At 32.8% G+C, this 26,667-nt stretch overlaps 1 protein-coding gene across 1 annotated transcript; it reads left to right on the top strand.

The window, feature by feature from the left end:
• Nucleotides 1–1,975: 1,975 nt before the first annotated feature.
• LOC140439963 (uncharacterized) lies at nucleotides 1,976–25,942 on the top strand. The gene is made up of 2 exons (XM_072530179.1): nucleotides 1,976–2,449; nucleotides 25,314–25,942. Exons 1-2 carry the CDS (start codon nucleotides 2,062–2,064, stop codon nucleotides 25,853–25,855), a joined length of 930 nt encoding a protein of 309 aa, XP_072386280.1. The 5' UTR covers nucleotides 1,976–2,061; the 3' UTR covers nucleotides 25,856–25,942.
• Nucleotides 25,943–26,667: the final 725 nt, after the last annotated feature.

The following is a 26,667-nucleotide window of genomic DNA, read 5'->3' as shown; positions in this document are numbered from 1 at the left end:
AGATTCTCTTATGTATTATAATATTACTTTAAGCAATACTTTTAAAGTATGGCCTATAAGACTCAGATAGTCAGAGCACCCTTTTGCTGCTTGTTTTTTATGGATGGTTATACACGCCGACTTCAGTTACTATTTTGGTTAAATTTATACAGTTTCTTAATTTTATTTCCTAAAACAATAAAAAAATCTGTTGAAGAGTCAATAGCAAATGCTGCTTATATTCTTGCTGATAAAAATTATGTTTTTTCAATGAAAATTCAACTTAGTATATATATATATATATATATATATATATATATATATATATATATATATATATATATATATATATATATATATATATATATATTATTAAGGTATGACTGATCCACATGTCTTACTCTTCCCACAAACTCAGAAAATAGTTCAGTTTTCATTTGTTTATGGTCAATTGTCCGCGCTTGCTTTATTCCGAGTTATTTATACATATCATTTTCACCCATTACCTCGATGTTTTCGCCATCTTGCAAATCGAAACCTCCGGGCTGAAACGTTCCTCTGACTATATTTAGAATACGCCACTTGTTTCCATAGTTTTAACATCTGGTCCAAGTTATTTCGAGTGGAAGCCATTAATTTCAAATAATCCATATACAGCAGATGATTAAGCTTTGCCACAAAAGTATTGCTATTTTTGATGCTAAAACCTGAGTCAATGGAGGTCAGTAGCTAAGATAGTGGGTTAATCGCTATGCAGAATCAAAGTGGATTCAACTAGTCTCCTTGGAAAAAGCTGCGGTTAATTGGAATTTTAGTCTTTGACTAAATATACTTTATATATTTTCAACATATTTATAACCCATTCACGCGGTACTGAATCAAAGGTCTTTTTGTAGTCAATTAAGGCAGTAAAAAGGTTCCTTTTTTGGTATACGCCTGGTTAGAAATGACTAAGTCGATTATAATTTGTTCTTTGCAGCCCCTTAGCGCATCCTTTCTGGCGATTCCCAGGCAGCGACTCTATACATAAATCATAATTTACCATTTTCATGGGTTTGCATTGTATACCTACTACCGGGTGTCTGTTTTTCAGTATCGGTATTAGTGCTACGAATACCCAGAAAGCATCCCCCATTCGTAGAAGACTTGGCAAAAACTCTCACAGAGAGTTACTATTATTATTATTATCTAGACATTTAGCCGATTGGCTCCTCTTCTTGACAATACTGGATCCGCCGCTGAGTGGCGTTTCAAGCAGAAATCTTAAAAGTATTGTCTACGTTAACATTTTTTATCGATAAGAAGCTTTTGAACTTTGGTTATTCACGAGAGTACTAAAAATTTCATGGACAATTCATCTGACGAACAAAAAATATTTCGCAAAATTGTTAATGGCAGACAAAACTTTAAGATACTTTTATGGAATAATAAATATGAATTTGCCCAATTGATAATAAAGGGCAGTATTGAAAAAAAAAGTTGAGTTGGAAGAAGCAAAATATTACAAAAAAAGATGCAAACATTAGGAAATGAAACAGAAATAGAATCAGCTGAACTCCTTCGGGTTGAACTAGAATTGTAAATGATAGAGAAATATTTGTCATGGTAATCGTCAACCTCCAATGAAGGACATGGCACTACAAATGTTCATTTTGTAATATTTTGACATAATCCTTGCTCTCCCTGTGTATTTGTTCTGATAGTAGTTTATAAAATTATAATAAATGAACTAAAACTGTCCGATAACATTATGACATTTTTCTCTGTACTTTACAGTATTGTTTATTTTTATATATGCTGATGTAGATGTTTTCTGTTGTTAGCAATTAATTTAATTTTACTGGGATTTAACAAATTACAGTATTTTCGGAATACTTTATATGTTTTTATTTAAATTATTTTGGATAATCCTAGCATATTATCTATAAATTCAGAAAAAAAGCAAATCATTGTCATTAACTTTCATGAAATATTTACAATTTTAATAGCTGTTAGCTGACCCCAATTAATCGTGACGCAATCATCTCCACTTTATAAACTATTTCCGAGTTTTTTTACTCAGTAACATTTCTAAAAAGTAAGATGAAGTGTTTAGTTTTTTTCGCGCTGCTCGTCGGTATTTTTCTATATCAGATAAACGCAGCAGCAGTAGAACCAAGAAAGCACGACGATAATTACGACAACGAATTGAAACAAAACTTGACAGAATGTAAGCGTTCGCTTTTGCTAGCAATCAAGGAAGCTGTTCACGATACCTCCGACTTTGTAGTGCAAAAAGCTAGGAAGGTTAAAGCTTCTATCAAAAACAAAACCCATATTGTTATGCAGAAAGCAAGAGCAAAGATGCAGTCAGTAAGATGTAAATTACATTTAATAAAAAATAAATTCTATCCTCACGTACATCTACAAGATCCATGTAATTTCACAGATCTGGCAGTAGAAAAAGGAAAAGAGGTTATTAACAAAGCAGGTAAGTTATTTATAATAACTAACTAAATACTTATTTAGACTTTTAATTTTTATTTTCCGTTTTCCTTTTTATGTTGTGATTTGATTATTCTGTTGTTTTTCTTTTCTTCATTTCAGTGTATATTTTATCGTTTAATGTTGTTATAGCAAACTGCACTCCGTCTCTTTATTAAACTGGTGACTATTTTATTATTGTGCTTTTGCATCATTCCTGGTAACCGGGTGTTTTAAAATGTAATAGGATTCCAATCTTATTGTTGATGCGGCCGGTCTAACTCAAGACTCTGCAAGAGTGCTAACTCTCGTTTACATCTTACTGTATTACTTCATACAACCATCCAATTTGTTTTCCGTTTTTACTCATTATATATATATATATATATATATATATATATATATATATATATATATATATATATACATATCAAATCAACTAAAAACGAATAAATGTCAGGGAGAGGATAAAATTACAGTTGAAATGTTGAAAATTGGTGGCAGAAAAATGGAACAGGTATTAAATATTTTATTTAATAAAGTAATTGATGAAGGAAAGATTCCTCAAGAATGGAACAACTCCGAAGTTATTCTACTATTCAAGAAAGGAGACAAAGCAAACATCGAGAATTACCGACAAATATCCTTGCTATCATATCTGTATAACTAAAATCATAACCAACCGCCTAACTCAATTTCTATCAACCTATCGAGCAGGCTGGATTCAGAAAACATATTAGTACCATAGACCACTTGCACACCGTAAGAATACTGATAGAAAAATGCACCGAGTATAATGTTCCAATTCATATGGCGTTCGTCGATTTCTATAAAGCATTCGATTCCATCGAATTATGGGCAGTGCTTGAATCTCTAGAGAATGCAAGTATAGATTCAAGATACACTAACACAATTAAAAACATATATGAAAATGTCACCATGCAGATGAAGCTGGACGAAAGCACAAAAACTAATCCCATAAGACTACAACGGGGAGTAAGACAAGGAGACACCATCTCTCCCAAGCTATTTACCCTTGCTCTAGAAGACATTTTTAAGAAACTAGAATGGAACAACAAGGGTATCAACGTCGACGAATCACACTTAAACCACTTGAGATTCGCAGATGACATAGTTTTAACTAAACGATATGTTACAACAATAAATTGAATGCAGTTTCAGGAGTGGTAGGCTTAAAAATGAACTACAACAAAACAAAAATACTGAGCCGAGACCAGACAAATATAACAATACAAAATCATACCATAAAAAATGTTGAATATTATATATATCTAGGTCATGTCATCAAACTGGAAAAAATAAAATCAAGATGCTGAAAATAAAAGGAGAACACAACTGGCATGGGGCGCTTTCGGCAAACTAGCATATATCTTGAAAAATACCTCCATTCCTGTAAACTTCAAGAAAAAGGTGTATAACACATGCATACTACCAGTTTGTACCTACGGCTTGGAGACAGTAGCCCTTACCAAAAAATCTGCTAAAAAATTAGAAACAACACAAAGAGCAATGGAACGAATCATGCTCGGAATATCACTCAGAGACAAGATTAGAAACACCGAGATAAGACGTAGAACGAAGATTAGGGATATTGTGGAAGAAGTTACAAAAATGAAATGGCGCTGGGCAGGTCACGTAGCCCGATATAATGGCAACAGGTAGACACGGAGAATTCTAGAGTGGAGACCAAGGACCACAACAAGAAGCATGGGAAGACCTCAAAAAAGATGGGTAGATGACATAAGAGCAGTGGCAGGCAAACAGTGGATTAGATTAACGCAAGATAGAGAAAGATGGAAGCAATTGCGAGAGACCTGGTTGACAAAGAGAGATATATACATATTATGTATCCTGGTAATTATTAGAGTGTCACCAGTATCTGACAAGGGTTCAAAGAGTGAGGAGGAGTTATGTCCAATTAGTGAATCCTTCTTTGAAGTGTTTTATGGTTAGAGGCGGAAATAATAATAAACACTAATTATTCATCATAACACAAAATATTATTTGGAGGCAGGGTTTATTAACATTATATTTAAACTATATTATGAAAACATATGTGTCACTATTATATCATATAAAATGACACTCGTATGTTGATATGTATCTTGCTCACACAATTCTTAGCATATTGTATATATTTTAACAATATCTCTCTCCAATGGCGCTATAGCCCAAATCAAGCCTTGGCATCCTCCAAACTATGTCTCCAACCTTGCCGGACCCGCGCCAATCTTCTTCAGGTTCTTATCTAGCAAATTTTGCGCGTCTGCTGCCACTTCATCCTCCCACCATTTCCGTGGTCTTCCTTTTGATCTTGCGCCCTGCATTTTACTATCTACGGCTCTTTTCGGCAATCTTTCAGTCTCTATTCCCACTATATGACCAGCCCATTGAAGTCTCTTAAGTTTAACGGATTCTGATATCGGTGCCTCTTTGAACAGTTGGTAAAGTTCTTGGTTGTACCTGGATCTCCATACTTCGTTTTCGTTAATAGGTCTAAATATCTTTCTTAGGATTTTTCTTTCAAATACTTTCAGTTTTGTGTCTTCTGTCATCACCCATGTCTCGCATCCATAACATTTTAAACAATATCTGGGTTTTTACTATCTTGTATAATGATGTTTTTTTTGTGCAATAAACCTTACTATGTTTTTTAACATTTTTAAAATCTTAAGTATTAGGTACTTTTTAAATTTTTTGTCACAGCCTGAAAATCACTGCTTATATCCTTTACTATTAAGATGTGTGCAATATAATATTGTATGTCGTTTTCGTACTTTGAGGTTTAGCTTTTCCTAGCTAGGAAATGCAGCTTTAGGTTATTAAGAATGAAATTTTTGTGTCTATTTAAATGAGAGTTATTTTATTAAATTATTTAACGCTTAAAAAGATTATGTTAAATATTGTAAAATAGGTTTGCAAAAGTAGTGTGATTTTAAGCTTGTAGTAGTACGTGTAGGAAGTTAATTCTTTTTATTCGCTATGGTAACATTTTGCACGAATTTAAAAAAAAAACATAATGTCCTACGTCCCTTAAAAGCCGATTTAACCTTTTTTTCAAGATATAACAGGAGCTTTGTCTTTAAACAATGAGCAATATAAAAAGAACTATTTGAAAAACAAAGAGTTCAGGTTTAGTCAAACAAAAATTTTGAAAAATGATTCTTTTAAAAATAAGCCGGTAATTAAGCGCCAAAGATAAAGGGTTTAAACGCGAACTAATTTTACTACCTCAAAACTGAATTCATAAATTCAAATTTATAAAAGTTGCAATAAATCCGGTTCTAATCAACTAAAATTGATGTTTTTTTTTTTAATTTGTGTAACCTCGTTACAGAAATCATAAAAATGCATTTGGTTAATCTGTGAATTCTTTATTTAACCAAGTAATTTATTCAAACAATTTAAAATAAATATTTAATTTGGAAAATTGTACTTTTCTCTTATAGTCCAGGGTATGACGGTAAAAATAGTAGAAAACCTCTGATTTTTTTATATTCATCGATTTGCAAGACATTTTGACAGCAGTTAAAAAGCAGTACAAAGATCAAAACCTTCCCTATGGCAATATGTGTTTCTCCTCTGGGGGAAGTTACCACATCAACTCGGGTGTGAAAAAAGTTTATTAAAAAAAACTATTCAAATTATTCAAAACTATTCATCCGCCTAGATATGTCAAATATGCCGGTACACACCCCACAAGCAGAATGAAAGAATGTCCAAAAACCCGCAAGCCCTGCAAAGAGCCTCACTCTGCTAAATATCTCGGATGCAAAGTAGCGAAAAAACTACAAAAAATTAAAATAAATCGCTCAAAAAAATCATTTCCAACCCAATATATGCAGAAGGAAGAAGTTAAAGGATATACAAATAATAACTCAGAGAATACTAATAAAACCTCAGAGAGAAACCAAAATACAAAACTCTCAGTAGTAAGCGCTAATAAGACATGTACATACTGCTAAAGGTACTAAGAATAGAAGTGAAACAGAATCTAATTATCAACAAGACTCGACTATAGAAACCAGCCTTCAAGTGAAATACTCCAGAATATAACAATAAAGAAGTTATATAAAAAAAGAACATATAAATGTCCAGCGGTCTTGAAATAATGAGATGGACTATCAACGAATTAATGCAAAAACAACAAGAATTGCTACTACTTACTTACTTACTTAGTCCTAAGCCTTTCTACCGTTAGGTGTAAGGCTGGTGGAGTTAAGTTTTGCACTGTTGTCTCCATGTTTTCCGGTCTTATGTTAGATTTCGTGCACTTTCCCATGTCAATCCTTTCTTCTCAACTTCTTTTTTGATTTCGTCTACCCACCTAACTCTTGGTATTCCTCGTTTGTTTTTCCCTTGCACTCTCGTTTCAAACACTCGTTTTTTTAATCTTTCATTCAACATTCTACACACGTTCCCGAACCATCTTAGTTGCCCCTCTACTATTTTTTCGTTTATTGGTTTTAGTTTTAGGTTTTGTCTGATTGTTTCGTTACGTATTTTGTCTGTCCTCTTTCTGTTTGCTATTTTCTTTAGGAACCTCATTTCCCTAGCATTGACTCGAGATTTTTGTCTCCCAGTCAATGTCCATGACTCGCTATTATACATGATTGTAGGTCTAACTACTGATTTAACGACTGCCGTTTTTACTTTCTCCGGTATTTCTTTTTTTCCCAAAAATGTTGCTTTTATAGTGTTAAATAAGCGTCCTGTTCATCCCATTCTCTCATTTATTTCCAGGTCTTGTTTACTGTTTGATTCAATTATTACTCCTAGGTATTTAAAATGTTCCACTTGTTCTAGTTGTTTTCAGTTTAATTGTATTGCGTGTGTCTTTCTCTTATCTGAAATTATCATTGTTTTTTTTTTCTCTGTATTTATTTTCATATTTATGTCATTTGCCAGTATCCTAATGTTAGTTTTCTCATTCTTCTCTCGGCTTTTTTAGTGCATTGGTAGTATTATAACTTTCTTCCAGTCCTGTGGTATTTCTGCTCTCTTTATGATATCATTCATTATTTCTTTTATGCTGTCCACTCCCTCTATTGTCATGAATTTTATCATTTCCGGGATGATATGATCCTTGCCTTTAACTCTTTTGCCTTTTCTAGTTCCTCTGTTGTTATGGGTTCCACTTTTGGTTCTTCATTAATTTTTTGTATCTCTACTATGTTGTCTACGTCTGTATGAGTTAGCTCTTTAAAATGTTCTCTCCATCTTTCCATTATTTGGTTTTCTTCTATTATTACCTTTCCATTCTTATCTTTTATATTCGGCATCATGTGTTCTTTCTTTTGTCTGAGCTGTTTTAATGCGCCATAGAAGAGTTTTTGATTTTCTCTATAATTATTTGTCATTTTTAGTCCAAACTTTTCCCATGACCTTTCTTTTTCTGCTTTCACAGCTATTTTAACCTTTTTTTTTTGTTTTTTCTTTATATGCCTTATAATCTTCAGGGCGCTTTGTACTTAGATATCTTTTCCATTTTTCTTTTTTGTTCTTTACTTTCCTTCGTATTTCGTCCGCCCACGATTCAGTTCTCCTCATGCTATTATTTGCTAGTTTTGTCTTCCCGCAAGTTTCCTCAACAGCTATGATTAAGTTGGTCTTGAGATTTTCCCACTTTTCTTCTATACTTGCAGTTTTTACCCTATCTTTCAAAATATTGTCTAATTTTTCTTGTAATATCTTCTTATAGTTTTCTTCTTTTAATTTGTAGTTTTTTACTTTTTCATTTACTACTTTTCTCCTCTATTCTTCCTTTTGTTTTGCTGTTCTCATTCTTATTATTACTAGATGATGATCACTCCCAATCTCTGAGCCTTTTTTCACTTTCGTGTTTTGTACTCTTTTCCATTTATTGCTACTTACCAAAAAGTAATCTATGATTGATTTTTCATTTTTGCTTTCTTGTACTCTCGTGTATTTGTGTACTTTTTGTATTTGTTATAACAAGTTTATTCTCCATACATATTTCTATTGTTCTTTCACCATTTTTGTTTAGTATTTCTTCTCCTTCTTTTCCCATGCATTCCTTAATTCCATTGTTATTATTTCCGACTCTACCGTTTAGATCTCCCATTACAATTATATTTTCTTCCCCATTGTTAATTTTCATTTGAAGCTCCTCGAAAAATTTATCATTCTCTAACTTTTTTGCATCTTCATTTACTCCGTAGGCTGTTATTATTGTCCATATTTCCTCGTCTATCAGATTCATTTTCAGCGATAATATTCTCTGGTTAACATATGTTTCTTCCATAACGTATTGTAGTCTATTCGGTGCAATTATTATCCCTACGCCTTCTTTTGCTCTCTCCTTTGCATCAGCTCCTACCCAAAATAACCAATATCCTTTGTGTATTAAAACAAATATATCTCGGATCATACTCCTATTATATTAACTATTAGTAAAAATATCATTCAAAACCCTTACTACTCTGTGTTGGTCAACAATAATACGGACTGGGATATCTTTAAAATTACACTATTTAAAAGAATTGATTTGACAGTGTCATCGGTGACAGAGTACCGCAATACTCAACAACAGTAAAACAACAGTTCCTTTAACCACACCAAAATGGGATAAAAATAAAATCGACATAAACGTTAATCTCAAAAAGGCTCCGATAACTGATGACTGTGATGTAACGATGTAACGATGATGATGTAACGATAACTGATGAGTGTGATGACTATGATCTGATAACTGGATAGGTCCCTAAGAAGCTACCTAAAAAGGCTCTGGTTATACTCACTAATTTGATTAACACATCGTGTTGTTTAAATTATGTTCCACAACTATAGAAGGTAGCTGAGATCATCATGACCTCAAAACAAGCAAACCGCCACAAGATATGGCGGTTAAGCCTCTTGCTTAAGAGGCTGAAACCTATTATCAAAGAAAGACGACTTATCTCCGACCACCAATTCAGATTCCGAAATAAGCACTTTACAATTGATCAAATCCACCGGATCACGGACGTGATCGAACATCACTTGAAGAAAACAAGATTTGCTCGGCAATATTTTTGGATTTAGCGCACAGACCTTCGACAAGATCTGGTACAAAGGATTGGAGCATAAGATAAAAATGATCCCTTCTGTCCAATACTCAGAGATACTTCAGGATTAAGCAGGAAGATGCTTATTCTGAACTAATTTTCCTTAGTGCAGAGGTATCAGAGCGAAGTGTACTGATACCCGTCCTATATCTTTATATCTTTTGTACACTAAAGACTTGCCAGTTTCAGAGAAAAATGTTGTAGCTAAATTTTGTAAACAAGTTACAGAATGTAATTGCCGAAGTGGACAAACAAATGACGTATTGAAATAAATGAATTGAAATCAGCACATATACATTTTACCAACAAAACTTTGAGCATAAACCCATATGTATATATATATATATATATATATATATATATATATATATATATATATATATATATAGAAAATTGGTTGATAACAGCTACTCAAATTTAAGTTCAAAGGAAAGAAAAAATTGAATAAACAGCTGATAGACAAAGACTACTCTTGTTACTATATCTGATATATTTTGCATATTTTTATAGACATCATCAGTAAAAGCTGCAATGAGGGTCATGAGGCATCTTTTACATATGATAATTTAGTTGTTTACTTAGATGCCCTAGGCTTTTCAATTTAATCATGAATGAAATCACCAAAAGCGTTAACAAAGGAAGAGGATACAAAATGGGCACGCAGATGACGCAATATTGATAGCCCAAGATGAAGAAAGTCTGCAAAGACTGGTCCGCAGATTTAACATACGAGCAAAAGAATTTAATATGACAATCTCATCCCCGAAATTACACATATTTCACGTCCACAATTGAAATTAAAGTTTATAATGTTAAACTAAATAATTTTTTTTATATCTGACATTCATCTGATCATTGTAGCTTTTCCTGATAATGCCTATGAAAATAGGCGAAATATATTGGTTATAGTAAAAAGAGTATACCTTGTTTATCAGCTGCTTACCCAATGATATCCCTCTTGAGGGAAACATTAACAAATAATTTTTTAGTAAATTAACAGGTATGCAGCCTGTTTTATATTTGTAAATAAAACTCCTTTTTTTCTTTACATCTCCATATTCCTCTAATTGTTTGTTAGCTTCATCAAAAGAAAAGAAAGGAGTATGTTAATATTTCCATGTTCAAAACAGTACTGTACTGATGAGTCCTGTCCTCATCAAATCCCAAACCCACCTGCTGGTTACGGTACGTTGATGACAATTTTGTCATTTGGCCCCATGGTAAACACACATTAGATCTCTTCCTCTCTCATCTGAATGAAATACATCCCATTCAATTCATGGTAGAAGTTGAGTCTAAAGCATCTTTGTCATTCTTTGATTTTCTTATTAAAAACACCCACCTCACAATGTTTCCTATTCCGTGTACCGGAAACCCACCCATACAAACCATCAACTCAATACTCAGTTACATCGTCAATTTAGTTACCAACACTCTTATAACAATCACAGATTATTCGAAATCAATTCAATAAATACCCTTATAAAACAGCTACCACAAAACCCAAATCAATAGGAGCATTTAAAAACATCTAAATCCCATTCCTTCCAAAAAAGAAACCTTGTCGCCAGATTAACCCAAAATTTTCTACCTTTTATTTAATATGTCACTGACAAGATCTGTAGATCCCTTAACCCTCTAAACATTAAAAGTATCTTCACTACTCACTCCAAGTTGTCCAATCTCGTCAACATTCTATATCTGTAAAACATTCCGATACTAATCTTGAATATGTTGCCTGTGTAAATCCATTTCAAATAGGTAAAAAGAAATAAGAACAAGACTTACAATCAATTTATTCTACCACCAACGACCGGTTTCGCATAATATAATTTGCTATGCATCTTCAGGTCTTAAGGTACATGGTTAGCATTGGTTCAGCATTAACTAAATGCTGAAATTATAAAAACCCCGTATGTAAGTAAGTACCCGAGTACTGTCTGGCAAAGAATATATAGCAATTATACCAATATTATATGTGTGTGATCATAACATATGACTTTAAAATTGATTGAATACACAAAGTAAAAATTAAGTGAAAAAACAATCTAGTAAAATTGAAATTAAATAAATAATTAACTAATAAATACTACTTATTCGCTCCGTGCGTGACTGACGCGACACCTACCGCCTTCATTTGACAGTTTTGGAGTCTACCAATTTTCAGGTTAAACATATGACATTAATGACATATGTTTGACATTGTTAAATACAGGCGAAATTGACAATTATTAATAATTAACTTTTTAACTATATTTTTTCAGTTTATGTACAAAATAAATGTAGTATTTAAAACTGGTTTTCTTAAAATTCATCATAATATATCTTTTTAAGCCCAAACGGAAAAGAAAAGTTAAAAATCTAGTACTGGCAAATCAAGTTTTTCACGTGAAAGAGCATATAATTAAAAACAGTAATAGTAAAAGTTATGATATAAAAGCTAAAGTCATCAGACACTCTGCAGTTAGCTTGAAGCCTTATAAAATATCATTTAAGGTAAATTATTTAAATTTTTTTCTATTTCTAATATCTATTCTATATTTATTCTATTTCTAATATTCTATTTTTAATAGCACGGATTCATCTTTTTCTTTTCACTAATTTATATGTAATCTTTGGGAACCTATAAAAACTACCCTTACTATTTTTGCTATTATTAGCACAATTATATACGCAATATGTATTTGCACACATTTTTGATAAAATTTATGCGTAAAAAGGTAGGTCCAATTGTGTCATATTTCGCCGCTACGCACGCTGGCATCGTTTCAAAGTACCCCTACCATGGTCACGCACGGAGCGAATATGCCGATATAGGGATTATTATTTAATGTTTTAGAAAACATAGTTCAAACTGTTGCGGTAAACTGGTGACGGGTGATCATCGGTTTTATTGTAACTATTTAACAAAAAAAAAGAGAGAAACTTCTTGAGGGGAAAAGATATTAACAACTAAACTAGGAAGTAGGTATTGTGAAGATTGTTTAAAAGTTAATTATATTTATTCAAGAGATATATTTTGGAAATGTGTGTTAATTTATTGAAATTATTTATTTAGAACAGCACTATGATAATATATAAAAAGGTAGATGTATAAGTTTTGGGTATGCAATAACTCCAACTTGTAATTATAAAATTGTGATAAATCAATTTGGTCTGTATTTGGGCAGAAATTATTGTGATATCAAATAAATTTAAAATAAAAAAACACTTAAGGACACTTAGGGACAAACAGAACGCATTTAAAAAGACACAACAGACATTTAATTTAAAAGGGGGCACATTTTTTTATGTAATGTAAGGAAGAAAAGCTTTCGTATGAAGAGAATCTGAGTCTTTGGTTTGAGATTGAGTGGGAGAATGATGTCTCTGGGTGCTCCTCTTGATGTGATTTTAGCGGTAACTGTTCAAGTAGACCCGCTGAGCTCTCTAGTTTAAAACAAGCCCTCATCCAAAACGGTACTGTACAAAAGTATTTGTAAATTGTTAAAAAACATTCAACGTATTTTAGATTTTTAATACCTTTATTTGTTTAATAAATATTTATTTATTTAAAAAATTTCAATATACTTTAAAATAATTTATTTTTCGACACACGTTTTAGTATCTATTATTTGTAAATATAGCGTTATTGAACTTTTGTATAGTTCACAAAAATACAAAATGATTATAAGGTTTATTTATTAAACCGGTCTGAGTGCGATATAATAGTAGATAAGTAGTTTTGCCATAATATAACTAAATCATAAACAAAATTAATTATTAGGATTTGAAGTTTCATTAATTTTAATTAATATCCACATCGACGCAAAAATCTCTTAGATATATCTTTATTAAAGACTTCGTTTCCAATAAGAATTATCCCAATGCGCTTGAAAATCACAATTATATTTTTCAGATTTATTATTTTTCTTCTTCTTTCTATATTTACCTTATACTATAGTTTATTTTTATGAACGAGAGAGTAATTAGCATAATTTTAACTGGTAGCTCCGACCACTCCATGGGCGTGCTCAAGATTAATTGAAAAATTACTTTGAATAATTGTAAAAAATAAATGAATTATTTTAGTGTTATAAAGTGTTATGTGTATGTAAACAAAAGTGACCTCTTTTATCACACACTATATTAGAACTGACTGGCCTACATTAAAAAGGGTTTTAAAAAATTCACATTTTTTTTTAATTTTTAAAAATTACAAAAGAGAAAAAGAGTTTTTAAAACCGTCTAAGGTATGTTAAATAGATGAATAAAAATATTAATATTAAACTTACAGCTACTTGTTACAAATCCAAATCAGATTCAGAAGATGAACTTTCAGAACCAAGATTTATAATAACTGGCTCGATCATTTTATCAGTAATATTGTCCAGCTTCCACATTTTTTCCTCTTCTTTAATAGTGTGATTTACTGCCTTTTCCCAGTTTTCAGGTTTTACATTATTTACGGCCTCCAAAAACAACTGTTTAACATCATGAATTTTAAAAGTGGTATTTTTTCTTGAAACTTCACTCTTTATCTGTGCCCATACTAGTTCAATCGGGTTTAATTCACAATGATATGGTGGGGATCTAAGTACTGTCATTCCACGATTTTTGGCAATTTCATCAATTTCGTATTTTTTAAATTTTTCTTTATAAAGGGCACACAACGAATAAAGTTCCTTTCTTATAGATCCGGGATGGTACGTAATATTTTTTGAACTCAGCCAATTCTGCAAGTTTTTTTTTAACCACTTGGTTGTGGGCAGTCCTTCTATAAGTCTGGAGTGATAACTTGCATTACCTATTACTATTACACAGTTCTTAGGAAGAAGATCTATCATTTGGTCGAACCATTCTTGAAAGACATCAGCGTTCATGTCTTCATGGTAGTCACCGGTACGAGTTGATTCAAAAGTTAATAAACCACCTTCAACAAAACCGTCTGAACTGCCAATGTGTACTATTATCAGCCTGCGTCCCTTTCCTGATGGTGGGTTTAAACCAGTAGAAAAGTTATTTACAAAAGCGTGCCTTTGACTTGTAACAGTTTCATCCTGCCAAAATTTATTTGGTGTATGACCCTCGTTGATCCATGTTTCATCAAGATAAAATATTTTTCTTTTTTGGTTTCTCATTTCCTTTATGGTTCTTAGAAAATGTCTTCTCCATATGACAATATCGCTTCTTTCTAATAAAATATACTTTCTGGGATTCTTTTTCCAGCGGAAGCCTATTTCTTTTAAAAGTTTCCATAACGTACTTGACTCATTTCTGGGTAATCCTTATCATCTCGAACTGAGACAAGAACTTTATCCAATGTTGGAAATTCTTGTCTAAAGAAGAATTCATGCACTTTCCGTCGAAGTCCTTCTTTAAAATGATATTCTATTTGAAATTTTGGTTTCCCTGGAGCATTACGTGGCATTTGAAAACTACCATCTCTTCTTTAACAACTCTGTAAATCGTAGATTTCCCAACACCAAGTGTCCTGCTAACTAACTCAACGGTCTCATCAACACTTTCACATAAACGTTTGTCTGTAAATGATTTAAAACAATTAAATATTAATGTTTTTTCATTAACTGTTAGAGGACCAATTTTTCGGCGTTTACACGGCACTTCCAAATTTTCCATAACACTAGTATACACAATAAACTGCACCTTGCAAATGAAGTACCTACTTTTAGTGAACTGTTAAGAATTTTGAATACGCCACTTGGACCTTCCTATATACAAAATGGAAAAACCCACTATCACATTTTCTGTGGAATAAGTTTAGAAGGTAATTATCTAGTCAATTACTGTCGTAGATTCCTGGAATTAAAGAATTAAATGTTTGATTGTTGAAACCCTTACTTCGTGGAATGCACTCATTTCAGATAAAATAAAACGTTTTATTTTATCTAAAGAATTAAACTTTATTTTGCAAATAGGCAAAGAAGTAAACTTTATTTTGCAAATAGATAAAATAAAACGTTTTATTTTATCTAAAGAATTAAACTTTATTTTGCAAATAGGTAGGTACTTATTAAACTTTTATTGGTTATATATAACCAATAAAATAAACATCTTACATTTCTTGCAAATTCATTAGTACCTGTTAACCTCCATCACTCTGACACTGGCAACCTTATTTAGGGATTAGTAACCCTAACAACTATTGTATTCTATTCTGCTCCAACCTTTATACCTGGTGGTCATACTCAATTTAAAATTGTTTTCCTATATACTTCTGTAAACTTGTTGACAAATATCTGTTTTTCATTGAGTCACCCGTATCAACAGTTTAGGGATTTGCATACATAATTTATTGTTTTATTACTCTCTCATACATAAAAATACACTATAGACACTACTTGTTTTTGGCGCTTGGTAGTGAAATATTTGTATCAAACCCTGTCCTTTCAAATAAACTTCACCAAGAAGTGTTCTATATAGAACTCACTAAATTTTGTATGGAAAAGTAAAATATTTCTGATTAAAAAAATCAGGTTAACAAAACATTCGTCTTATTCTTTGTGTGCCGAGCTTGTTGTCAAACGTTGTGTATTGTCGTATTAACAAGCTGATGAAATGTTTCTAGGTCGGAAAAACAATTCCTCGTGCGTTCGACCTGTCCATTCACTAGTTTTGAGTAACACCACAACTCGAACACTTCTAATTTATTCAGATTTTTTATTTTTGTTGTCCAGGTTTCACATCCAGAGAACAAAACGGATAAACGCTTAGACGTGTGGTCAATGACAGACTTCTACTGGGCAATATAAAACGCCAGTTAATAAACCTTTTTCGTACCAGTTCTATTCTGGTTGAAATTTCCTCGTCACTTTCAACATTGCAGTCCATCTAACTACCCAGATGTCTGAAGTGTTCCATCTTTTTCATGATTCTTTTTATCTAATTTTAGTACTGAGTCTTCGATATTAATTTTTTCGACCACCATCCATTTTGTTTTCTTTGCGTTGATTGTTAAACCCTTTTCAGTTCATTCGTTATTTACAGCGTTCAACAGGGTTTGAAGATCTAGACTCTCTGCCATTATGGTAGTGTCATCTGCGATCTGATGTTATTAATAATTTTACCACCGATCACGATATAGCGTTAAATAGTCATAGGATTTAGTATGGGTTAAGTGTAGGCATTAAACAACATTGGTGACGTACTACATCCCCATTTTACTCCACGCTTAATAAAAACTTTTTGAGATTTTTGAGCAATCTAATGTCATACGCGTCCAGATCAACTGAGTCCAAGCATTAAAATAGTGGTGTATGTGGTACTCTATCAAAGGCTCTTTAGAAATCTATAAAACATACGTAAATATTTTTTCTAAACACAATGTTCTTTTGTAAGAGTATTTGAATGCAAAAAGGGCCTCCCGAGTATCCATACCGTTTCGGAAACCAAACTGCTCATCACCAGTTATTCGCTCACAAAGTTTATATCTGTGACAATGCAATATTTTCATAAAAATTTTGAGCGTATGATTCATTAAACGGATAAGTCGATAGTCGGTACACTGTCTGGCATTCCTTTTCTTGGAAAAAGTTATAAATATTGAGTCTTTTTTTTTCGTCTTTATAGAGGGGGGGTCTGGAATCTTCAAAAGACATCTCAGTCCAGGACGCCACCTGACTGACCTTAGTGCAGGATTCGTTCTTCGTACTTCTAACGATAGTTCCCTTAAAAATGCCCTCTCGTCGCCGAGTCTACGTCTAACGCCTAACTGCTAAACCAGACCCTCCTCTGTCATCCAGCGATCCGGAAGCGGAGTGGCCGCTGTAAGGCCGGTATCACTTCCGAAGCACTACTTTCATTCATTCATTCTCCATTCATTTACATCCACACTCCATTCATCAGCAAGGAGGCTCCCTTTGTCGTTCCAGGTAGCGCGTAGAAGACCCTCATCGCTCCTAGTACGGCATCATTCCCAAACGGGTATTTCTTCCTTTCCCACAGTCTGACTCACGCATTCTAACTTAAACAGTCTGCCCCACTTTTCTATCTTCAACTTTCAGAATCTTTCACTACTACCTTCAGCTGTCTTTCTTCCTCTTCTTTTTTCTTGATATTCTTCATGACAATCTTTATCTTATTATAATATGTCCGAAGAACTGTAACTTTCGAGATTTGATGGTGGTCTTCTGATTTGCTTGATCACTGATCACTTGATAGTTGTGTATGTTAGTCCAATCTGATTTATTTTTAATCATGTTTCTCTCAATCATTTCTCTCACTGTAACAAAATTCACACCTGTCTCTGTCTCCATTCTGGTCCTTTCTACTATCCATCTGCTGCAATCTAACGTCGTATGTGTCACAGTGTCCGAGTGTCGACAGTATAGGCATTCATCTGTGTCAGCCTTTCCGAACCTAGAGACCTAGAGAACCTTTCGTCCACTGTGCCACATCCTTCGTGTTGTCCCATTCTTCTTGCTATATTTTAATTGACCTTTCCCTTTCCTGTCTTCTCTGGGCAATAGTAAGGTTTTGGCATAAATCGGCTTTTACCTTTACAAAAACCAAATTGAGTAATAAATGTTGAGTCTAACCAGTTGTATGGTAATTTACCGCTGCTATATATCTTGTTATAGGAGAAGATGATTATCGCAACACTCCCATCATCTAATACACACAACGCAAAAGTCTAGGGATATTTTTATAAATAGACGTATTTTGTTTATCTGTAATCAACTTAAAAACAGTAATACAAAATTTGTAGTTTAAATTGTTGTTTAATATGTCAAAAACCATAAATTGCAAAAAAAACAGAAAATTGGAGCAAAAAAAATATATTAAAAATCACCCATGTTTCACATACCACCATAAAATGTCAAAAATACGAAAAAATATAAACTTAAAATAAAGTATGGCCACCACGTTGGTTTATCACAGCTATACATCTACTGTTCATGCTCCGAATCACATTGTTATTGTCTGCTTGAGGTAGTTGTGTCCATTGTTCTCTCAGAAGCTCTATTAATTGAAACTCATTGTAGATATTGCCCATATGTGGAGTAATTCTTCGTTGAAGCATGTCCCATACAGGCTCAATGGGATTCAAGTCCGGTGATTGTGCTGGCCACGGCAATACATCAATACCCTCGTTATCCAACCAGTTTGTTACAATATGCGCAACATGTGGTCGAGCATTCTCATGCATAAAGTAAAAATTTTCTCCAACAGCTGCAGCAAACGGGCGCACAACAGGTTCAAGAATAGTGTCCAAATATTGCTGACTTGTGAGAAAGCCACGTGGGAAAACGAGGTCAGTTCTTCCGTCAATCATGATTCCGCCCCATACCATTAATGTACCACCTCTGTAAGCATACACTTCTTGAAGATGTCGTAATCGTTCTCCATCTCCGGGTCGTCTCCAAACTCTTGTCCGACGAGAATCTGGATGAAATCCATATCTAGACTCGTCACTAAACAAAACTGTGGCCCAGTCATTGTCAGTCCAATTCTGAAACTCTTGACACCAGGTTAATATTGCAGCGCGATTGCCTCTAGATAGAGGTGGACATCTCAGTGGTCGCCGACTACGAAGATTGGCTACATGGAGATGATTCCTCACAGTACTGCTGCTAATTTTTACATTATGTGCAAGCTGTAATTCATTAACCAGCTCGGGTGCTGTGATTGTTGGCTGCCTTCTGGCATTTAAAATTAAATATCGGTCTTAAGCGACGGTTGTAGAGCGACCACGTCCTGGATGTTACTCGGATGGACTCCCAGTGTCTCTAAACCGACGCCACAAACGACTTACGACGCTTTGGGAGACACCCAGCTAATCAGCAACTTGAGTTTGTCGCATACCAGCTTGAAGGAGGCCCACGGCTCTATTCATCTCGTCCAACGTTAAATGTTGTCGTTGCATGTTAAAAAGACAATATCTTTAACTCATCTATTAAGCAAGAATGGAAAGTGACTAAAATTAAAAATAAACAAAACATAAAAATGTCGATTTTTTTGTCCCTTATAAAAAACATTCTAAAACACGTATTGCCATCAGTTTTACAATTTTTTTTTGATAATAAGTTAGTGTCTGTAATAACAATTATAGTACAAGCAAATTTATATGGTCATGAAATTTCTGTCATTGGTATTGTCAAATTATTAAAATAACCTTAGACTTTTGCGTTGTGTGTAGTTCTAAAGATAACGTCAGCAATCCTTCGTTTCGATTGGTCAATGGCCTTCTGAACTTCTAAAATTAGAATCGGTGGGCTTGTATGTCGGCTAGATGTCGTCGGTGCAATGCCATAATCACGGATGTGTAAAATGAGCGTTAGCAGATATTCGACTTTTAAACTTTCAAATAGTTGCCGAAATTTAGGATTTAATGCGACATTTTCTTTTTACTTTTATAAACAGAGGCTATAGTTATATTTCAGAAATATTATTAGGGAAAATATCCATCAATTTTTGAAAAAAGTTACATTCGTGATTATGGTATTGTACTTTTTGTAATAAAATGCATGTACGTGAAATGATATTATCCTTTAATATGGTAAAAGCTAAACAAAAAGAACTTTCTAATATTGAAAACTACATAGATAGAAACAATAATAAAGTAAAGGTCTTTATCATATTTTAGAATAATCTAATTTTCATCTGAATCCTCGCTTTCATTTGGCTTCGGCAAATTCTGTTATATTTTTATCGGCATTTGTAGAATTATAAAAGTTATGATTAGACTTCGGCAAATATGCATATTGCATATTTTGCATATTGTGCATATTTTATGCAAATATTTCATATTTTGGCATATTTGTATAAAAGTTTGCATAAAGTGCATAAAAGTTCAGATTTTTATACTGTATTTGAAAATTTTTAAAGTTACCAATTTATTTCAATTCTTGTATAAAATTTTGTAGTCATTTTAATCAAGAAATGATCTAAGTACGTAATCTCTACAGGTACAAAACATTTACAATTTCAAAGAAGATCAATTTAAGTAGCCCTCAACATTCTTAGAAAGTCTCGGTCACTGAGGCATTCAGTTATTGGATAATCGCTAAGGGTTCGCTCATTTGCATTTTATGATCTAATCCCCAAATCTATCTACAATTTATTGTATCTTAACAGCAGGTAAACGGCTAATAGTTTTGTTCCTAATTTAGGGATTTTCCAAAATCTCCCAGTTTATTGAATTAGGTACCTAAACATTTCTAATTTGATGCTCAGATTTGTAAATCATTTTTGTTTTGATATTCAAAGCGTAAACACTCGTTGTGCGTAACAAAAAGGAAGATTGTGATTTTATAATGCCTAAAACAACCAGTGCTTCAACTTGAATTAAACCTTATAAAGAGCTGTCTATGGATATGGGAAAAATCTACTGTTCAGTATGTGGCAAAATTGTAAGTATCTAATATTTTCTATTAAATATCTAATATTTCATACGTACAGGGTGTTTCCAAATGACACTTACAACGTTTGACTGTAGATACTTCTCGAAAAATTAACAAAACGATATAGTTAATGAGGGGTCAAACTTATTTAATTTTCGAGATACAGGGTGTTAAAATTAAAAAAAATTAAATTCTTTTAGTTAATAACAACAATAACTTTAAAACCAATAAACGTATTTACTTGAAATTTAGTACTCGTAGGTTGTTTTTAAATGAAAAATAGCTTCCTTTAGTGAGAAAAAATTGTCCATGGTACAATACAATGGTGTGTATTTAGAAAAATTTTTCACCTTTACTTTTTTTTATGAAGTCAGCTATTCTAAAACACAATTATTTTTATTGTAATTGAATTAACAAAAAAAAAACTTTTGTTGAATTTTAAAATAAGTTATATGATGTACTAATGGTTAGTAACAAAAACTAATTTGTGGATTAATACTGCATTTAAAACACTTAGCGAGTGTTTTTTTTCCAAACCTGTTATTTGATTAACCAAAAACACCTTGTATATTTTTATATTTTAAAGGTTGGGTTAAAATAAAGGTTTTTATTTTTATTTATAGATAGCATGTGAGAAGAAATTCATGTGAGCAAAAAAGGAAAAATAGGAGGAAAACATCAAACTTCAATGGCTAAATGTTTCCAATCTACTTCAAAAAATTAGATGAGCAAGAAACTTTTAATGAAGACTTGTGTCGCGCATTAGTGTCTGCAAACATACCACTTACAAAATTAGCAAATGTAAATTTTAGTTTGTTTCTAAAAAAATATTGCAAACTTAATGTTCCAAGTGATCAGTCTCTAAGAAGAAATAATGTGAACGGGCTATACTCGTCGGTGTTAATTAATATTAAGGAAGAAATTGCAGATAATTATTTTTACATATCTGTAGACGAAACCACTGATTCCTCAGGAAAGTATATTGCTCATTTATTGATTGGTGTTCTTAAAGAAGATACCTTACCAAAATCTCATCTTATTTCATGCCAGCAACTTGAGAAAACAAATGCTTTAACAATTTCGCGTTTTATACAAGAAACATTAGCAACTTTTTTTCTTCCGACAACTATTCCTTCTAATAAATTACTGCTTATTTTATCGGATGCTGCTTCTTATATGGTGAAAGCAGGACAAAATTTAAAAATATTTTTCCCAGATTTAATACATGTTACTTGTGTAGCGCATGGATTAAACAGAGTTGCAGAGGAAATACGAAAAAAGTTTCCTCTTGTAAATACCATGATATCCAGTGTCAAAAAAGTATTTCTTAAATCTCCTATAAGAATTCAACTTTATAAAGAAATGCTACCTAACATTCCTCTTCCACCACAACCTATTTTAACGCGATGGGGAACATGGTTAGAAGCAGCTAATTTTTATGCAGATCATTTTGTTAAAATAAAGAACATAATTGATACGTTAACAGATGAAAGTTCCCAATCTCTTTTGGATTCTAAACAAACTTTTCAGAGTAACTTGCTTCAACAAGAACTTTCATTTATAAAATCAAATTTTAGTTTTGTTCAAAAAACAATTACTCAGTTAGAATCACCAAAACTGTCATTGTTCGAAAGTACAGCATTAATAAAAGAATTTGAACGTTAGAGGTAATATTGGAAAAGATATTTTAAAAAAATTTGAAGCTACTATGGAAAAAAATAAAGGTTACCATATTCTTTCTGAAGTAGTCAGTGTTCTAGCTGGAAATATTTCGGAAACAATTAATTTAGAACCAAATGTTTTGGTTAGTTTGAAAAATGCTCCCGTTACATCAGTTGATGTTGAACGAAGTTTTTCCATATATAAATATATGTACTCAGACAGAAGCCACAAGTTTTTGTTAGAAAATTTTGAACACCACTTGGTCATTTATTGTTACCATAATTCTAAATAAGTTTATTCATACTTAAAAATGATTTAGTTACTTAAAATAAATGTAAATCTTAATGAATAGTAGGAAATATTTAGTTATGTACACTTTTTTTTTTTAATAAAATTGTTACTATTTTACGATTTTTTTATTTATTTGTATGCATATTTTGTAAAATATTTGCATATTTTCGGGTAAACACGTGCATATTTATGCGCATATTTTCTACATTTTTATTTGCATATTTGCCGAAGTCTAGTTATGATAGTTCTATGGAATTCTTTTATGCAGAACACATTTTCTGCAGATAATTATATTTAGCAATCGCAATTGGAATTGGCAACTGCTTGTCATAAGCTTTCTTCAAGTCAACGTTGTTTGATCGTCCACGACTTTTCAGGCTGTTTACTAGTTAAAATTCATCCTTATTTTTTTTATAGGACATTGTCATCACGGCATGGGTTTTAATGTATTGTAACCAGCAAACTTGTTGCCAAGGAATTTGGTTCACTTTATAGTTCTGTATTTCAAAGGACTTAAAATAAGAGATAGTATCAAACATTATGAATCTGACTTCAAGAGAACGTGGATGTATTCCAGCATTTCTTATTATCTGAAACCAACCTTCTGGTGAATAAACAGGAACATATTTTGATTTCTGTTCGATTTTCGAGTGGAGTGAATCATACTCCACCTCTGTGTGTCCCGATTCAAAAAACTTATGCAAAACAAAATATAAATTTTTTGTTGCCCGTCTTACCACAGTGTGTTGCCACAGTAATGATTAACAAATTCTGTCCTGACTCCCTTGTAGACAATCGGGTTGTAAATGGCCAATTTTCGTTGGTAAAATATTTATCCCATTGGACCCTTTGGAGTTGTAAGCACTGCTTCGAGGTCAAAGTTAAACGATTTTACTTCTGAATTATTCTTTACAATTTCTTTGTCTTCGTATTGAGTCCCACAAGCTAATCGTTTCCTTGGCGTATGTTCGTGATGAGCCTGTTCGTGTGTTTTTCCCCCTCTGTCATATTAGTATACTTTAAGCACTTTTACACTGGTCCTTTTTCTTCTTCTTCTACGGCACTACAGCCCAAAATGAGCCTTGGCCTCCTTTATTTTTTGCCTCCACCCTTGTCTGTCTGTGGCTGCTCTTCTCCATACACGGACTCCTAAAAGTGCTGGTGCGTCGCTGCTTACTGTGTCTTCCCAGTGCTTTCTTGGCTTTCCAACTGGTCTCTTTCCCTGCATTCTGGCGTTCAGTGCTCGTTTTGGTAGCCTATCCTCTCCCATTCGTATCACATGTCCGGCCCATGTCCGGTCCTTTTTGGATTTATGTAACCCCAAGTTATATGTAGTTCTTAACACTCGTCGATACTTTTCGAAAGAAACTGGATGGAAATTCAATTCTAAGCACTTTGATTTGTACAATTTGTGCATAATAGAGACGTTTAGTGAAGAATCCAAATACTTTCTGGTACTAGAGGCCCTACAATAATGAGACTCCACTGTTAGAAATCAAAGAATATGCTCACGAATCAGCAGTTTATCATCATCTTTTAATTAATTATGTGGACGTGTTTTCCTCGATTTTCTTTTTCAACTATGCTGCTACTTACTTAGGTGAAGCCAGTAAAATCGCTCATAATAATAGTTAGTCCATGTTTTTTTGTCAGTTTTAGAGAGTCTTCTAGAGTTTATTAGAAATTTTCTATTTCTCAGTATTATTCTGAAGCTATTTTCTTACGGCAATCACTATTTTTATTGAGAACGATTTCTGAAGTGAAAATCGAAAGATTAAAAATAAACCTATTTTAAACTTGAATTGTGGTGTATTCCCAATAAAAATCTTAATTTCAATTTCTTCTTCAGTAGATAGATGGGCGTAAATCCTATCACTGCTTTATATATTTCTCTTTTTAATATTATTGCTACGTCAGTTCTGTTTCTTGTTGTCTCATCTCCCAATAATAGATATCTATAATTTTTACTTCAGAATTTAGCCATCGAACTTCATTGCATCCTAAAATATGTATGTTTGGCGTGTCATTTCTTAAATAATATCTGCTGCCTTGCCTACTTGGTACATGCTCCGAATATTTCACGTACCGATCCTTTCACTTTTGGGACATTATTGGCTGACCGGGGGATTCTTAGCGCCCTCTCCACTCTTAAGAGCTATTCGGGACTGAGGGCCGTTTCTTCTGAGTATTCAGATATTGTGGTGTCCTTACCGATATTTAAAGTGATAGTTTTTACTTTACACATCTCAACGCCATTAGCTATTTTAACTTTCCGTCTTCAGAGTCAATTTCCTAGGTCCAGGGCAATGAAGTGCCCTTCCACGTGTTGGATTTTCCACTCATAGCTGTTGATCAATAGGTGGGAGATTACTTATACCGGTAATCGTTCGGTAATGTTTCATTAGGAGTATATTTAATAATAATATAAAATTATGAATATAATTTATATATTTATGTCTAATTTTTGTTAATATTTTTTATATTACAGCAACCATAATCGATTCATCCTCTGGCACAGCAAGGAATCAAATAACCTCCCAGGTCGAAAGGGTAAGAGTTATTACAGATCCTTCTAGAACTAAAATAGTGAGTGATCCCGAAAGAAGTGTGCAATACAGAAGAACTTATGTAGATGGAAATGGAAAAAACACAACAAGAATAACCACCGATCCTAATAAAAGTAAGGTAGCTTCTAGAACTATAATAGTAAGAAAAGATCCCGACCCTGATCAATCCAATGAATCTTCTGAAAGAAATGTAGTAACGAGACTAGTCACCGACCCTAAGGGGACTAAAGTAGTCTATAGAACTATAGTTAGATCTGATCATAATACTAAAATAAATGATACCGATCCCGATCAATCTAACGAAAGCACTGAGACAAGCAGAACAGTAATAGTCAAAGAAGAAAAGCCTAACCTATTGACAAGTACTACAAATTTTATTAGAAATAAGATAGTTACGAAAAAATGTCCCGATGGATTGATTTTGGATCTTAGTGGTAACTGCGAGGCTCCTAATAGACATTGAATTATAAATTAATCAAGTATTTTAATATTTTTCTTATTATATTTTATTATCCTTAATTATTTAAAAATAATAAATAATTTGTTGGTTTTTTTTTATTTTTATTGTCCCTGATATACTTAAGTAAGTTGTATCAGGTATCACATAGTAGAATCTAATATGTAAGTTACATACTGTAAGAACATACAGTAACAAGAAAGAAATGGAATATAGTGTGAATTTCGGTTAGTTACAAAAAATCTAATTCTAATGAATCCATCAACTGAAATGACGTTAACTCTATATTATCCAGTTGCTACTATTTTGTTGCCCTATAAAACAATTCTACAGCACGTTAAGTTTTAGATTAGATATAAATGGCCTATAAGTGGCAACACTGCGCTCCGTCGACTTTCCACGAACCTCTGTTGACACGTCGCCAATAATTTTTCATTATACCGTGGTAGTTTAAAGCAATAACAGCGTAGATATTTAATTTATTTTTGTAATCAACATGATAGCAATATTTTAGAGGCAATAACTTCGTTTTTCAATACCATTTATACCAGCGGACAACTACCTAATGGTTGGTCTAATTCACTACCTAGCTCTACCTAAGAAGACAACAGCAAAAACCTGTACTGATTATAGAACCATGAAAATTTTTCTGGAGGTAATACATGGTCGTATCTACAATAAATGCGAGGAATATCTGGATTACACACAGTTTGGTTTCCGTAACGGGTTTGGAACGAGAGAGGCACTATTTGGAATGAATGTACTTGCTTAAAGATGTCGAGATATATATGTAGACATATACTGTTTTTTTATTGACT

This window comes from Diabrotica undecimpunctata, chromosome 1 (assembly GCF_040954645.1).
Source record: "Diabrotica undecimpunctata isolate CICGRU chromosome 1, icDiaUnde3, whole genome shotgun sequence".
Lineage (NCBI taxonomy): Eukaryota > Metazoa > Arthropoda > Insecta > Coleoptera > Chrysomelidae > Diabrotica > Diabrotica undecimpunctata.
This window is presented reverse-complemented; position numbering and strand designations above follow the sequence as displayed.

Bases quoted from the DNA above. Each gene is read 5' to 3' on its own strand.
- LOC140439963 (XM_072530179.1), top strand. From the start codon at position 2,062: ATGAAGTGTTTAGTTTTTTTCGCGCTGCTCGTCGGTATTTTTCTATAT. The intron at 2,450-25,313 runs GTAAGTTATTTA...TTTATATTACAG, and splicing joins AGAGGTTATTAACAAAGCAG to CAACCATAATCGATTCATCC.